The 15,475-nt window shown below is 37.9% G+C and overlaps 1 protein-coding gene across 2 annotated transcripts in view; it reads right to left on the bottom strand.

Moving 5' to 3' along the window:
* SPAG6 (sperm associated antigen 6) overlaps positions 1–15,475 on the bottom strand; it is a 73,793-nt gene that overhangs the window by 46,823 nt on the left and 11,495 nt on the right. For both annotated transcript variants that reach the window (XM_027122100.1, XM_027122099.1), the window contains exons 3-4: positions 8,396–8,562; positions 4,475–4,658 (exon numbers count right to left, since the gene is read on the bottom strand). In XM_027122100.1, coding sequence (XP_026977901.1) covers positions 4,475–4,658; positions 8,396–8,562 — 351 coding nt within the window. The remainder of the gene's footprint in view (positions 1–4,474; positions 4,659–8,395; positions 8,563–15,475) is intronic.

Raw genomic sequence — 15,475 nt, 5'->3', positions numbered from 1 at the left:
TTTTCAGCCCAAATGTGGAAGATCTTTCCTACAAAACACTTACGCGGCCCCTCCTTCCTCAGGCTGCGGCCAGGCCGCTGCTCTCACCTCTGTCCCAAGTACTCTGATGACTGCCACATGCTGCGCTCAAGTTCGCTGGCGGCGCTCCTCCACGAAGCTGCTGTGCCACCGGCGGGCGCAAGGCCAGAGCCAGGCTGCCAGGAGGAGCGAGGAAGGAGGGCCCTGAGTGCGAGGAAGCCCCCGCCTGGGCCCTACCAGTGGGAGCACCGCGGCCGCAGAGGCCACCGCTCCTCCTGCCTCGCCCCCTGTAGCTCCAAAAGTAAGACCAGTCCTCGGAGAGAGTGAGAGATTTGACACCGATTAGGTAAAAATGTAACCAGAATAATTCTGCTGAGTGGGAGAATGTAGCAAGACGGAGGAAGAGGGACAACCAGTCTGAGAAGAATTCTACCTCGACCTTTATTAAGGAGCCCAGAGTAGAAAGAAGTAGCTTATTTATCTTCCGAGTAAGAGGTACATATTATCAATTGTATTCCGTACCTGCTGAGTCAAGCGTGGACATTTAATGAGACCATTTGCCCCGAGTTAAAACCACCACCACCACCATTTCTGGTGGATAGCCCCCAGTTTCCCTTGGTTATCTGTAAAATGCTTTAAAATCTATACATAGAAGTAACTCTTAGAAATTGCATTTTTTTCAAATAAGGAAAAGTCAGATGATGCCCATAGATTTCCCTCTTCTACTAATTGTACGCTTACTTTATTTCTGTTTCCTATACACAAACGTTTTTCCTTAAAGGTTCCTTTCTTATTGCGCTTAAAGGTACATATTTTTTGCACCTCCTTTAAGGTTTATATTTCTTAAACTATCTAATCAAACAACTTACCACGAATACCCAGAAGAAAACACTGAATGAATCCCTTTAATCTCAATATATTCCATTTTTAAGAGACCACCAAGAAAGAAATCAGGTTATTTGGAGGTAAATCTTCTATTTTCACTGATATTCAGGATGTGAATGATGACTTACTGCTTACTAGATAACAATTCCCTTTCCTTCTGAGAAATCTATGCGGTAATCTCTTCTGGGAGCTTCTGGGTCCCAAGCCCCTAACTACTGTGAAATATTGAAATTACACTGGGAATTCCATGTGGGAGCCAGATTATAGCCAAAAATTGGAATAGAATCCCAAAGACAGAGCCTATTCATGAACTATAATCATTTAGCCTCAGGTTCAACAAAAGGGAGGTATGGAAAGGTTACCTATGGGCACCTGCCTCAGAGCATATCTGCATGGTTGGCCTCAAAGCTCTTTTGCACCACTCTTTAAAATACCTATGTTACAATCTGTTTGCCGTAAAGTCCTCTGACAGTAAAAAAAAAAAAAAAAAAAAAAAATACTAAATATACTCATGTAGTTTCCCCATGATAACCAGCTTCTAATTTAAAACATTGCTTTAGTTTTCTCAATCAACAAGTGTTAAACAATAGTCTTAAGGTGAAGCTACTTGGAAAACCAAAATCCAGATATTAAAGAAATAATTTTCATATACCAATTCTGAATCATTCTAAGCAAAACAATAGTTTTCTTTCTCAATTTACTTTTATATCATTTTATTATTTTGTCTCCAATAGTGTCACCATTTAAAAACCAAATTAAAGGACTTCCCTGGTGGCGCGGTGCTTCAGAATCCGCCTGCCAATGCAGCAGACACAGGTTCGAGCCCTGGTCCGGGAAGATCCCACATGCCACAGAGCAGCTAGGCCCGTGCGCCACAACCACTGAGCCTGTGCTCTACAGCCCACGGGCCGCAACTGCTGAGCCCGTGTGCCACAACTACTAAAGCCCACGCACCTAGAGCCTGCGCTCCACAACAAGAGAAGCCACCACGATGAGAAGCCAGCGCACCGCAATGAAGAGTAGTGCCCGCGCACCGCAGCCAAGAGTAGCCCCCGCTCGCCACAACTAGAGAAAGCCCGTGAGCAGCAATGAAGAACAAACACAGCCAAAAATAAATAAAATAAATAAATTAAAAAAAAAAACAAATTAAACATAACCATGGGACAGCCACTTCCTGTTTCTGTTTTGAGTTTCTTCTTCAAAACTCTTTCAAGGAGTACTTAATGAAACTGTATGGTACAGGGGTTGACATATGGCTTTGGAGTCAAGACAGATTTAGACTCAAATTTTAGTTCCACCGTTAACATGACTTCAGGTATCCTAAGTTCCACTTTCTTCCTCTTTTTAACAGGGAGAGTAATACCTGCCCTAAGTGTATCTGTAGCCAAAATGAGATAATATCCTAAAGCATACTGCACAGAGCCAGGCACACGGTAATTACTTGATAAACGGTAGCTATTATTTTATACATGCACACACACTGAAAAATCTGGAAAACAAATTAAAAACATCCTTAATTCTATCACCCTAGTAGCACAAACATGTACGTCCTTGTAATTTACATCCACATAAAAATTTATTTTTATATTATTATAATTGTAATGTGCAATTTTGTCTTTTTTTTTTCACATAATCACTTTTCCATGTTATCATGTAGGATTCATAATTACCTTTTATTTGTTGAGTGAGATTCCGTTAAGTAAATTACTATAATTTAACCACTAAATTCCTGCCAAATATTTGAGGGGTTTTGATATTAGAAATAATACTACAATAACATTTGCATGAATGCAGCTTCTTCATTCTGTGGGATTCTTTCCTTAGAAAGAATTCCCAGATCAGGCTTTCTAGAGTAGCCATGAACTCTTTCGTGGCTTAGATTAGTTTTGCCAAATGCCTTTGCACAAGTTTCTACAATTTGTAGTGCCTCCATCAGTGGGCAGAAACATCATCATGCCCTCTCAGACCTTCAGTATTAATACAGTATTCATACTTTGCATTTATTGATTACTTACCATGTACCAAGCATTGGTCTATCTCATCGTCCTCACAACAAATCTCTGAAGTAGTACTTCCTCTCTTGCAGATGAAGAAGTTAAGTTTCAGAAAGTTTAAAAGCCATGTCCAAGGTTACACAGCAACTAAGTAGTAGAGCTTGGACTCAAACTCAGATCCTGTCCTAAGGCCACAATGCTCTTAACCATTTGGTTATATTTCTGCTTTACTCTTTTTTCCCCCCAAATAATAACAGGTAGGAAAAGATACTTTCACTGATGTTTTAATATGCAGTTCTTTGATTACCAGCAAAGTTTACACTTTTACATATGTTTGTCTTAAAACTGTTATTTTCTTGTTGTGTTATTTGTTCATACTATTTAGCAACTTCTGTAAAGTGGTGGGAGCAATTTTGTTCCCTATGTATTTTTTACTGAGCAGGTGTGTCAGCACAACCTTCACACAAGAGGCCCAGGCCCCTTCTTTTTCTTTTTTATTTTTTTTGCGGTACGCGGGCCTCTCACTGTTGTGGCCTCTCCCGTTGCGGAGCACAGGCTTCCGGACGCGCAGGCTCAGCGGCCATGGCTCACGGGCCCAGCCACTCCGCGGCATGTGGGATCTTCCCGGACCGGGGCATGAACCCGTGTCCCCTGCATTGGCAGGCGGACTCTCAACCACTGCGCCACCAGGGAAGCCCCTGGCCCCTTCTTGATGGCTTCATTGAGCTCAGTTTATAAGAAAAGGTGCTCCTTCTCTTTCTCCTCCTTCCTGACGATTATGGGCTGAATACAAATATGTTCTAGCAAGTTACCACGTCCATATCTTTTCAACAATATTCACTCATACGACATGGCTCCTGGCTGGCTTGGAACACCCTACCATAAGCGAGAGTGAAGACCCAATGTCCCCTGAGGGGTGACAAACTCAAACAATTTTGTAACGGAACCGATTTACCAAGGTCCTTGAATCTAATCAATATCTCATTCTCCCCACATCCCCCTGATTCCCTTTCTGTCTTCAAATTTTTCTTTTGCTAACTAACATAAAGACTGAATGCATAGGTTTTTTGGTGAATTTGTGATCCAAATAACTTGGCCATCATTCGAAACTTATCTCCCATAATATATAGAAATATCATTAAGACGTCATATCTGGGACTTCCCTGGTGGCACAGTGGTTGGGAATCTGCCTGCCAATGCAGGGGACACGGGTTCAAGCCCTGGTCCGGGAAGATCCCACATGGCGCGGAGCAACTAAGCCTGTGCGCCACAACTACTGAGCCTGCGCTCTAGAGCCCTAGAGCCCACGAGCCACAACTACTGAGCCTGTGCTCTAGAGCCCATGCTCTGCAACAAGAGAAGCCACCGCGATGAGAAGCCCGAGCACCACAATGAAGAGTAGCTCCCTCTCTCCACAACTAGAGAAAGCCCACGCACCACACCAAAGACCCAATGCAGCCAAAAATTAAAAATTAAAAAAAAAAAAGACCTCTCATATCTATGGTTTACTAAGCAAAACCAGATTTATCTAATTAATCTAAACTTTAACAATCCTATTTTATAATAAGGCCCATTACCTGCATTATGTCTTGCAATATAGCCAAGTGCCCAGGCTGCAGCCTCTTTGACTCCAGGGTCAAAATCTTCCAAGCATATCACCAGCGTATCCAGTGCTCCACAATCCACTATCGCCTGAGCTAGTTGGGGAGAATGTTTACCAACTGCTCGTAACACAAAGGCAGCTGCTTTCTTGTAAAAACGCTACAAGGATAAATAGACAAAACTCAAAGTGAATTGAGCTAAAAGTTAAAATAGACCAAAACCAACATTAAAATGACATTGATTTATTAAAAAAAAAAGCTCAAAAAATAAATAAATAAAATAAAAAATAAAACTAAGAAAAAAAGCTCAACAGCTATTAAATATAAGAGATGAAAAACATCCTGCAATATCATTTTGATTTTTTGATGTTTCCCCCATTGCTTTTGTTCAGTAACTGAACTGAAAGGATTTAAGCCTTAAAATACATTTCAAATGTTTTACTCTGAAACATGCATTTGGAAATTGTATAAAATAAAATATAAACATTATATTTCCTACAAATTCATAAAATAATGAGATTTCATGTTTGTGCATTACAGTCAAAGGTATTTGTTTGCCCTATGGGAACTTTTAGATTGTTAGCGCATGCAACTGAACTGTCACCTAACAAATTCGTTTCCTTTACTTGCCCTCAGTCTCTAAGCATGACCTCAACTAACCTTTCTGGTGTCCCACGTTATCCTGAAATAACAACTATGTTCTGAGGCTCCCTTAGCAATCATCAGATAAACATAAAGGCAAAATATTCATGATACATTTTAAAACTCCTCCTGGCAAATAAACCAGCCTGACAGTGCGTTGTTATTTATCCCTTCTTAGAAATGTTTTTTTACAAAGATATAAATGACTTACCATTATGTGAATTTCAAGTAACACTTCATACTTATAATATGTTCTACGTGTAAATTTTATCAGATTAAGAAATAAAACTGAAACACAAGACTAACCTGTTTTTCTTCATAAAAAAAAAATTAGATAAAATTAGATAAAAAAAAAATTATAAAAAAAAAATTAGATAAAAAAAAAATTAGATGTAGAGGAAGTATTTGGCTATAACACTCCCTGTTTTATGGTTAGCATAATGACACAGTAACAGTCTCTTAACTCTATCTTTCATTAATAGAGCCCAATTAATGCCCTATTTTAGATTCTAAGTTTCTATTTCTTTACAGCGACTACAAAAAAAAGCGACTAGATGACTATAGCATCTGTTTTGAAAGCATTCTATTTATGCAGGCTAAAATATTAAGATTCAATAAAAAATTATGTAAGAGAAAATACATCAAGTATACTTTAAAATATTATATCTCCAAAATCAGTATATATTGACAAGATAAGAAATATGCTATGTTAGTAATGATGTTTTGACTTGATATATTTCTTTAGTTTCTTAAATGTCAACATATACAGGCATTAAGATATTTGTTATAAAGTCTAATTTTACATGTCAGTAACCAAAAATCTCCTACTTTATTATAAAAATTAGAATAGTTTTAGAGTAGCTTCCCATAGATTATTTTCTCATAATTGTGGAAAAATAACGGTGACACATTTCTTGTCATTACCTTAAGCTAATTTGACTTTTTATATTGCAGAATTTTCAAATTCACACTTTACTGGGCATCAATAGTCAATACTAACTACAGTGCCTAGAATATCACTCTCTGATCTCATTCCAAATCCCTAACTCTCTTCTCTCCCGGAATTCCTCACCAAAAGAATTACCCTTTTAAAAAAAAAAGAAAAAAAAAAGGAAGGAAAAGCAAAACCAGAGGACTTTGTACCTCATAAAGAAGATATTAAATCTCCTGGGAGAAATGGGCTAAAGGCCTGGTAGGGGAAGGAGACAGAAGCCTGTGAATGATGCTTCACATTCTCACTTTCTCCTCACCTCTGCCCTAGTACTTTTTGTCTCTTTACAGCTAATGGGTACTCATTCACACTTAGAAAACTTCTGTTGAGAACCTTCTATGTGAGACACCAAACACAGGCCCTGCCCTCAGAGAAGGAGGTGAGTCCAAGCATTTGATGATAGAAGGAATGCCTACAAGAAAAATAAAATTTCTGTAACTCCTCCTAGGGATAAGACAGTTATTAGCAAATTACTCTCCAATCTAAAAAAATAAGGCATATTTTTAAACAATTAGGATTTTTTTTTGGTAAATACACATAACATAAAATTTACTATTTTAATCACGTTAAAGTGTACAATTCAATGGCATTTAGCGCATCCACAATGTTGTGCAACCACACCTATCTAGTTCCAGAATATTTTCATCACTCCGACAAGAAACCTCCCACATGCTAAGCAGCCACTTCTCACTCCCTCCTCCCCCTCCCAGCCTCTGGTAACCATTCATCTGCTTCCATCTCGATGGATCTGCGTATCCTGGCTATTTCATATAAATGGAATCATACAATATGTAGCTTTGCCTGACTTCTTTCTGTTAGCACAAAGCTTTCAAGGTTCACCCGTGTTGTAGAATATATCATGATTTCATCCCTTGTTATGAACTGATAATATTCCATTGTATGGATACACAACATTTTGTTTATCTACTCATTCTTTTGGCTATCGTGGATAATGCTGCTATGAACATTTGTGCACAAGTTTTGTTTGAACACCTGTTTTCAATTCCTTCAGAAACATAACTAGGAGGAGAACTGCTGGGTCATATGGTGATTATGTTTAACTTGCTGAGGAAGTGCCAAACCGTTTTCCACAGCAGCTGCACGATTTTACAAAACTTCTCCACACCTTCACTAACACTTTTATTATTATTTTCCTTTTTTTCTTTCTCTTATTTTTTTATGGCCATCCTAGTAGGTAGAGTGCTATCTCATTATGTTTGGTGTGTTTTTTTTTAAGATTTGATTTTATTTATTTTTGGCTGCACTGGGTCTTCATCGCTGCGCGCGGGCTTCCTCTAGTTGTGGCGAGCAGGGCCTACTCTTTATTGCGGTGCACAGGCTTCTCATTGCAGTGGCTTCTCTTGCTGCAGAGCATGGTCTCTAGGCACACAGGGTCAGTAGTTGTGGCTCGCGGGCTCTAGAGCTCAGGCTCAGTAGTTGTGGCGCACAGGTTTAGTTGCTGCGCGGCATGTGGGATCTTCCCGGACCAGGGCTCAAACCCGTGTTCCCTGCATTGGCAGGCGGATTCTTAACCACTGCGCCACCAGGGAAGCCCCCCCGCCATTTTAAAAATTGTATTGTTTGTCCTTTGGTTACAACAAATAGGAATTTAATTTTAAAGACATGTCAAGAAAGATACATCCCTAGGTTATGATAAACTAGCAGGATGGAAAGAACAGTCCAAGACCCTATGTAGAGGAAGATCCTTAACTATTGTTAGAAACATAGAGGGAACCAGACAGGATGAAAAAAACAATGGAGGCGCTCTTATATGGCCCTTAGAAGGGCTGACATGCTTTCATACTTGGAAAAAAATGCTTTGGCAAACCTTCCATTACATGTATTCTCCTTCCTTTTGGATGCTTCTCTCCCCCTTGCTTCAAAGCTGTCTCTTACATTGTCCATTAACCAGATTTCACCATTGTATATAACTTATTTGCCCAGGGCTCCATACACCTTTCTAAGACTGATCCTATAACTTGAATAAACCCATGCTGAGAAATACTGCTTTATGCATAATTCCATTAAAAATTATAATATGTTTTCTCCTTATATTAACAGTAATGGAGAAAAGCTGCCTATCAGCCCCAAAGTAAAATACCTTAAAAGTATTATTACATGCAGTTCAAAGAATTGAAGGTTGTATTAACATCCTAATAATTCTATGCCTACAAACTTGCAACTGTACCCAAACTATCAATTTTTTTAAAAATCCAAAACAAACAAACAAAAAAACATATTACTTAGTTTTTAAAAATTCTTACATTCTGTTCTGCCAGTGAATAAACAAGCTGTGGAAGAATGTTGCCCTTCACTACTGCTTCTGCTAGGTCATCATTATAATTAGCCAGTCTCCCCAGAGCCAAAGCAGCAGTCTGTTGAATTGTTGGGACCACATCCAGAAGAAGAGGCCTCAGCAAAGACATTACACCTAAGTTATGAGAAAACAGAAATCAGCAAATTTTAAATTAAAAGGCAAGCATACCATTCAGCATATACACAGATAGGAAAATTCAGGGGAATATATCAGTAAAACAACAACAACAAAATCATGCACTAAAAACTAATGGGATATCAAGCAGCATCTAACTGGCTAAGGCACAGAATAATACAACCTGTAATTATCAAAGTAGCAGCTTAGCATGGAAATAAGAAAGGCTTTGGAGAACCAGAGTTTAAATCCCTGATTTGGCAAACACTAGCTGCGTGACGTCACGAACGCAGAGAGAGGTTGTAAAGCACAGAGTAGAATGCCTACCTAGCACATGGCAGGGAGGCAGGTGTTGGGGAGCTGGGTCCCTCCCACACAGCCTTTGCACATCCTATCTTTCAGGGCTCAGGTCAGTCCTTTCCTCTCAATCAAGTCTTCTGATGTTTTCTTCTCTGATTCCAACTGGACTTTACTTCAGGGCTAGGTGAGCTAGCAGGGCCATTTGGCTAGGGCCTCCCATTCATAAAGGGCTGCAAATTCAGATTTCTGACATAATCTCCAAATAAATAAATCACAATACTAGCTCTCATAGTATTCATTCTAGGCTTGAATACATAGTAGGCATACCATCATAACAACAATAATAAAAGTAGCTTATATTATAGGTTATTTTGTGCATGCATTGTTTTAAGAACTTATTTTCCATATTAATTCACTGAACTCTCATAACAAACCTAGGAAGTAAGCCCTATTATCACGTCTATTTTATAGATGTGGAAATGGAGGCTGAGAAAGGTTAGGGAAATCCTCACACAATGGTGGAGCAAGGTTAGCAATTCAGACATTCTTTTTTGATACTTACTAAATAAGTAATATGTATGGAAAATTGAGGAGGTGGGGAAACATGATTGCATTTGGGCCATTTTACTGGATACTTCCAACTCTGTATTAACTTTGCCTTACTATAAAATATGCAAAATAGTCAACTGTTATTTGTACTTTAATGACGGTGTTTTAGTCTAAGATTACAAAAAAGGTAATGACGAGAGTTCAAACTAGAACAAGTTTAGAAATTTGACTTGCTAAACTTAATTTACAGCAGGCTATTCAACTTGATGTTATTACATCTTTTCTTTAAAAACATACCCCAGTGACCTATAAAAGCAAATACATATTACCAATTCTTTTATAATGTTATATCCAGAAACATGTGAAATAGAAATAAAAGGAAAACATTCACAATAACATATAGGATTAGACCAAAGTAAGATAAATGGTACTACCAAATAACATAAGCAGAGAACAATGATGCTTATCACAGAAACATTTAATGATGAGACCTGTGGCTTTTCGCAGTTCCCAATTTCCTTTAGTGATCATTTTTACGTCTAAGTTGGTTTGGTTAGATCATTTTACAGAAGGCCACCGTTGCAAGTCTGCATCCCACTCAGGCTGGTTAACTTTGCAGGCACACAAAGTGTGCCTAGGCCCCTCCTCAGGCCTAGGCCACAGCTCATGTTAAACAAATCAGCATGTCCATGTGCATAAGTGTTGCTTATATTATTCTCTATACTTTTTTATAGAGATAATTTCTGTAATATCTCACAACAAAAAGTTTAATGCACAGAACAAGGTATTAGAATGACTACCAAACGTTAACATGGGTTCCTTCTAGAAAGTTGAATCTAAAACAATTTGTTGATCTCTTCTTTGTAGTTGCTTTATTACTCAATTTAAGTTTTTTAACAGTGGTAAAATATACATAACATAAAAATTACCATTTTTACCATTTTGGGATGTACAATTCAGAGGCATTAAATACATTTACAATGGTGTGTAATCATCACACCATTGAACCATTAAACTGCTTTCCACAGCGGCTACATCATTTTACACTCCCACCAGCAAAGTACAAGTGTTTAAATTTCTCCCCATCCTCACCAACACTTGTTATTTCTTTTTAGAATAACCATCCTAATAGGTTTGAAGTGGTATGTCCTTGTGGTTTGATTTTTATTTCCCTATCACCAGTTATGGTGAATGTGCTTATTGGTCATTTGTACATCTTCTTTGTTGAACTGTCCATTTAAGTCCTTTGCCCATTTTTCAATTGGGTTGGTTCTTTTGTTTTTGTTCTTGAGTATAACTTAATATTTTTTATAATGAATATGCACCATTTTAAATAAAACAAGTCAATACTCTAAAAAAGAAAAGCTAAATTTGTTAACATAAAGTTTCATAATAAATACATTAATGAGGATGCTCAGAATAGTTTTAAGAGAATCACAAATATGTTTCATATTATTTTTCCCTGATGATTCGAGTATTTCCTTTTCTCCTCACTTGATATAATTATGTGAAGGCAGTGGCTTATTGTCTTTTGAAATATAAATGGAAAATCAATCCATACTGGGTTATTCAACCTAGAATTTTGAATTAAACTGCAAGAACTCTGAACTTTTATGTTACGAATTTGAAGAATGAATTTATCTAAGTTTATAATATTTCTTATTATATTATTATGTATTATTAGTTACTATATTTAGCTAACACACCACAAGTCTCCCAATGTTGGATATTTTCAGTTTGCCATTTTAGCAATAAGATATTCTACCCCCAAAGATGTATTTCACTTGTCCATATACTCAAAGGAATTTTCTGCTTTGTATATTTTCTCCTCCCTTTTTCTACTGCATCTGGCCCCGGAAAAATAAGGTCAATAAAATGACACACAATTCCTTTCCTTCTACTCCAGTATTCAAAATCAAAGTTAGACTTCTATGCAGATGTTTCTGCTCTATCATATTCCTTTGTTCAGACAGTAAGAATTTTGAAAAATTTTAAATCTCTGAATATAAAAGTAAAAGCTAAAGTTTCCATTTAAAATATCTGTTTAAATAAGGTCATTCTGGGGCCTCCCTGGCGGTCCAGTGGTTAAGACTTTGCTTTCCAATGCGGGGGGTGCGGATGTGATCTCTGGTCGGGGAGCTAAGATCCCACATGCCTCGCAGCCAAAAAACCAAAACAAAACATAAGCAATATTGTAACAAATTCAATAAAGACTTCAAAAATGGTCCACGTCAGCAACTAAGCCCATGCACCACAACTACTGAGCCCTCGCGCCACAACTACTGAGCCCTCGTGCCACAACTACCAAAGCCCATGCGCCTAAAGCCCGTGCTCTGCAACAAGAGAAGCCACCGCAATGAGAAGCCCGCACACCACAACAAAGAGGAGCCCCTGCTCGCTGCAACTAGAGAAAGCCCGCACCCAGCAACAAAGACCCAATACAGCCAAAAATAAATAAATAAATTTTAAAAAATAAATAAACAAAATAAAAATGGTCCACATCAAAAAAACAATCTTAAAAAAAAATAATAAGGTCATTCTTATTAGAGAAAATATTGCCCCAAATTTCTAGTCCTTGAATTGCCTCTTAGTGCTTCATAGTCCTCAATCCCCAGGGACATGTTTTTATCTCTCACATAGGCTAAGCATACTTTATTACTCTAATTGCAGGTTTGTCCTAGATATACAGATAATGATGCAGAAGGAACTGAGGAAGCGAGGAAGGAAAGGAGGGAGGGAGAGAAGGAGGGAAAGAGAAGCATATATAACATAAAAAGAAAATTTTCCTTACTTGTCTGTCCATTAGGAATTCATGGTGATTGATCCTTGGTGAGTGAATGCATGAAAATGTAGAGTCCATAAGTTACAACAGTCGGAATTACCGCTACAATATCTGATAGACAAGGTCTCTAGTGAGCAGCTAATGACTCATTAGGGTCTCCACTGAAGGAGCCAACACATACTAGCTAATATTGGGTTGGCCAAAAAGTTCGTTTGCGTTTTTCCATAACATCTAACAGAAAAACCCAAACAAACTTTTTGTCCAATCCAATATTATATCTAATAGTAAAACTTGTTCCTGTATTATACTCTAATATCTATAAAACAATTCTGTTTTCTCTATATAAATTGATTAAATGGTGTGAAAATGTTTCTGAAATTTAACCTACAGGCTAAATCTTTACAATCTTCCCCACCCCCAACTTTATAGCTTTGAGTTTCTTTTCTGTATTTCTTGTTCCAGTGCCATACTGGAGACACTGCTTCTAATACTTACATTGTAATCCAGTTTTGCAAAAAACAACCTCGCTAATTCTACCCTCGCTAATCATTCATTCAAAAAATAGATCAAGGTTTACCGACTGGCAAGAAATAGGACCTCATACATGAGTAAAGGCAGTTCATGCTCTCAAAAAACTAATAATCTAGTGGAAGAGATTATAGAATAGCCTCAAAATAATCACAACTCTTTCCCTTAATTCCTTTTAATACAACATAGCCCTAATCACTTTAATTTTGCATGCCAATTGCATATGTAAGTCAGGAAAAAAAGGTCAAACATTTCTAAAGACAAAAAAAATAACATTCTCATATTACATGTGCATAATTTATATAGATATTACTTCAATCTGAGGTGTTTTATAAAGATATTTAACATCTCAACTTTGTTCCATTAAAAACAATTCTTTGGGTTCATTTAAGTCATAGTAAAGATTTCTGGTTGCCCTGGTTACTTTTTTGTTTTGTTTTGTTTTAATTGTGGTAAAATATACATAGCATTAAATTGATCATTTTAACCATTTAAAGTGTACAATTCAGTGGCATTAACTACAGTCATAATGTTGTGCAACCATCACTACTGTCATTTCCAGAACTTATTCATCATTCCTAACAGACACTCTATACCAATTAAACAATAACTCCCCATTTCCCCCTACCCCCAGCTTGTGACAGTTTCTATTCTGTTTTCTGTCTCTATTATTTTGCCTATTTTAGATACTTCATATAAGTGGAAGCATACAACATTTGTCCTTTTTCATCTGGCTTCTTTCACTTAGCATAATGTTTTTAAGAGTCATCTGTATTGCAGCATGTATCAAAATTTCATTCCTTTTTAAGACTGAATAATATTCCATTGTACGTATATACGTTTTGTTTGTCTATTCATGTGTTGATGGACATTTGGGTTGTTTCCACCTTTAGGTTATTGTGAATAATGCTGCTGGGAACAGTGGTGTACACGTATCCATTTGAGTCCCTGCTTTCAATTCTTTTGAGTATATACCTGGGAGCGGAATTGCTGGACTAAATGATAATTCTATGCTTAACTTTTTGAGGAACCACCAAACTGTTTCCACAGTGACGGCACCCTGTTACATTCCCACCAGCAAATTACAAGAGTTCCAATTTCCCCACATCCTCACCAATATTTTGTTGTTGTTTATAACAGCCATCCTGATGGGTGTGAAGGGGTATCTCACCATGGTTTAATTTGCATTTTCCAATGACTAGTGATATTGAGCTACTTTTCATGTGTTTATTGCCTATTTGTTTATCTTCTTTGAAGAAATGTAATTGATTTAAATCTTCTGCACATTTTTTTTTTTTTTTTTTGCGGTACGCGGGCCTCTCACTGTTGTGGCCTCTCCCGTTGCGGAGCACAGACTCCGGACGCGCAGGCTCAGCGGCCATGGCTCACAGGCCCAGCCGCTCCACGGCATGTGGGATCTTCCCGGACCGGGGCACGAACCCATGTCCCCTGCATCGGCAGGCAGACTCTCAACCACTGTGCCACTAGGGAAGCCCTCTTCTGCACATTTTTCAAGTGGATATTTTGTTGGTGGCGGTTATAGTTCTTTATCTATTCTAAATATTAAGCTCTTATCAAATATATGCTTTGCAAACATTTTCTTCCATTCTGTGAGCCGTCTTTTCACTCTCTTGATAGTGTACTTTGAGGCCTCTCCTTGTTTCTTAGACTTAAAATGAATATTTTTTACTTTCCAATTTTATTCAAAATTATCACAAACATAAAATATGTTAAAGATTTGTTATAAATTTTACAAAGCTTTAAAATTTTAAACTCAAACAATACGTTTTATTTTAATCTAAAACTACTTTCCATGTATCCATTTACTATGAAACTGCTACTACAGTTCATTCAAGTTTTGGAAGAAGTGATTTCTGCATACAGTTAACCAATACTCAGCAAAGGATTCACCCTTAACCATCAACGTCAACGTTACTCAGACATTCTGTTGGGGCCCAATTAAAATATGAAAGAAACTTCGTGCTTTAGAAATAGAAGGAATCTTGCCCTACTTGGTACATCACTGCGTATGCTGAGAGACAAAAGACTGAGGTGGTTAATAGCATGTATCTGGAGGGAGATTGTTTGGGTTCAAATCTGGGCTCTGCCACTTCCTGGCTGTGAGGCCTCAGCGAGATTACTTAACGACTCTGTGTCTCAGTTTCCTCATTTGTAAAATGGTGACAAATTCTAGGACCACCTTATAAAGCTGTTGTGAGAATTAAAATGAGCTAAAATTTCTAAAGTGCTAGGAAGATTATCTAGGACAAAATAAACACCAGTTGGATGCTTGATAAATAAAAGTGCTCTAAAGGAATCAATTCCCTATGTTGACCATATTTTTCATCAACATTTTATTATTATTAACATAGATGACTCATTAATCAATCAGTACCTTACACTGTAATGGAGAAATATTTAAGGTTGCACGGCCCCACAGATTGAGCCTTTCCTACGATGTATTTTAGAATTACTATGGAATGAATAGCTCATTCACCATTCATTTAAGAAATATTAAGAATCTACAACGTGTTAAAACACAACTGTCGGGCTTCCCTGGTGGCACAGTGGTTGAGAGTCCTCCTGCCGATGCAGGGGACGTGGGTTCGTGCCCCGGTCCGGGAAGATCCCACATGCCGCGGAGCGGCTGGGCCCGTGAGCCATGGCCACTGAGCCTGTGAGTCCGGAGCCTGTGCTCCGCAACGGGAGAGGCCACAACAGTGAGAGGCCCGCGTAACGCAAAAAAAAAAAAAA

The sequence above is a fragment of the Aethalodelphis obliquidens genome, unplaced genomic scaffold (genome assembly GCF_003676395.1).
Source record: "Aethalodelphis obliquidens isolate GAN/ISIS:26980383/991018 unplaced genomic scaffold, ASM367639v1 scaffold23, whole genome shotgun sequence".
NCBI lineage: Eukaryota > Metazoa > Chordata > Mammalia > Artiodactyla > Delphinidae > Aethalodelphis > Aethalodelphis obliquidens.
The sequence above is the reverse complement of the archived record's forward strand: the minus strand, read 5'-3'. Positions and strand labels throughout refer to the sequence as shown.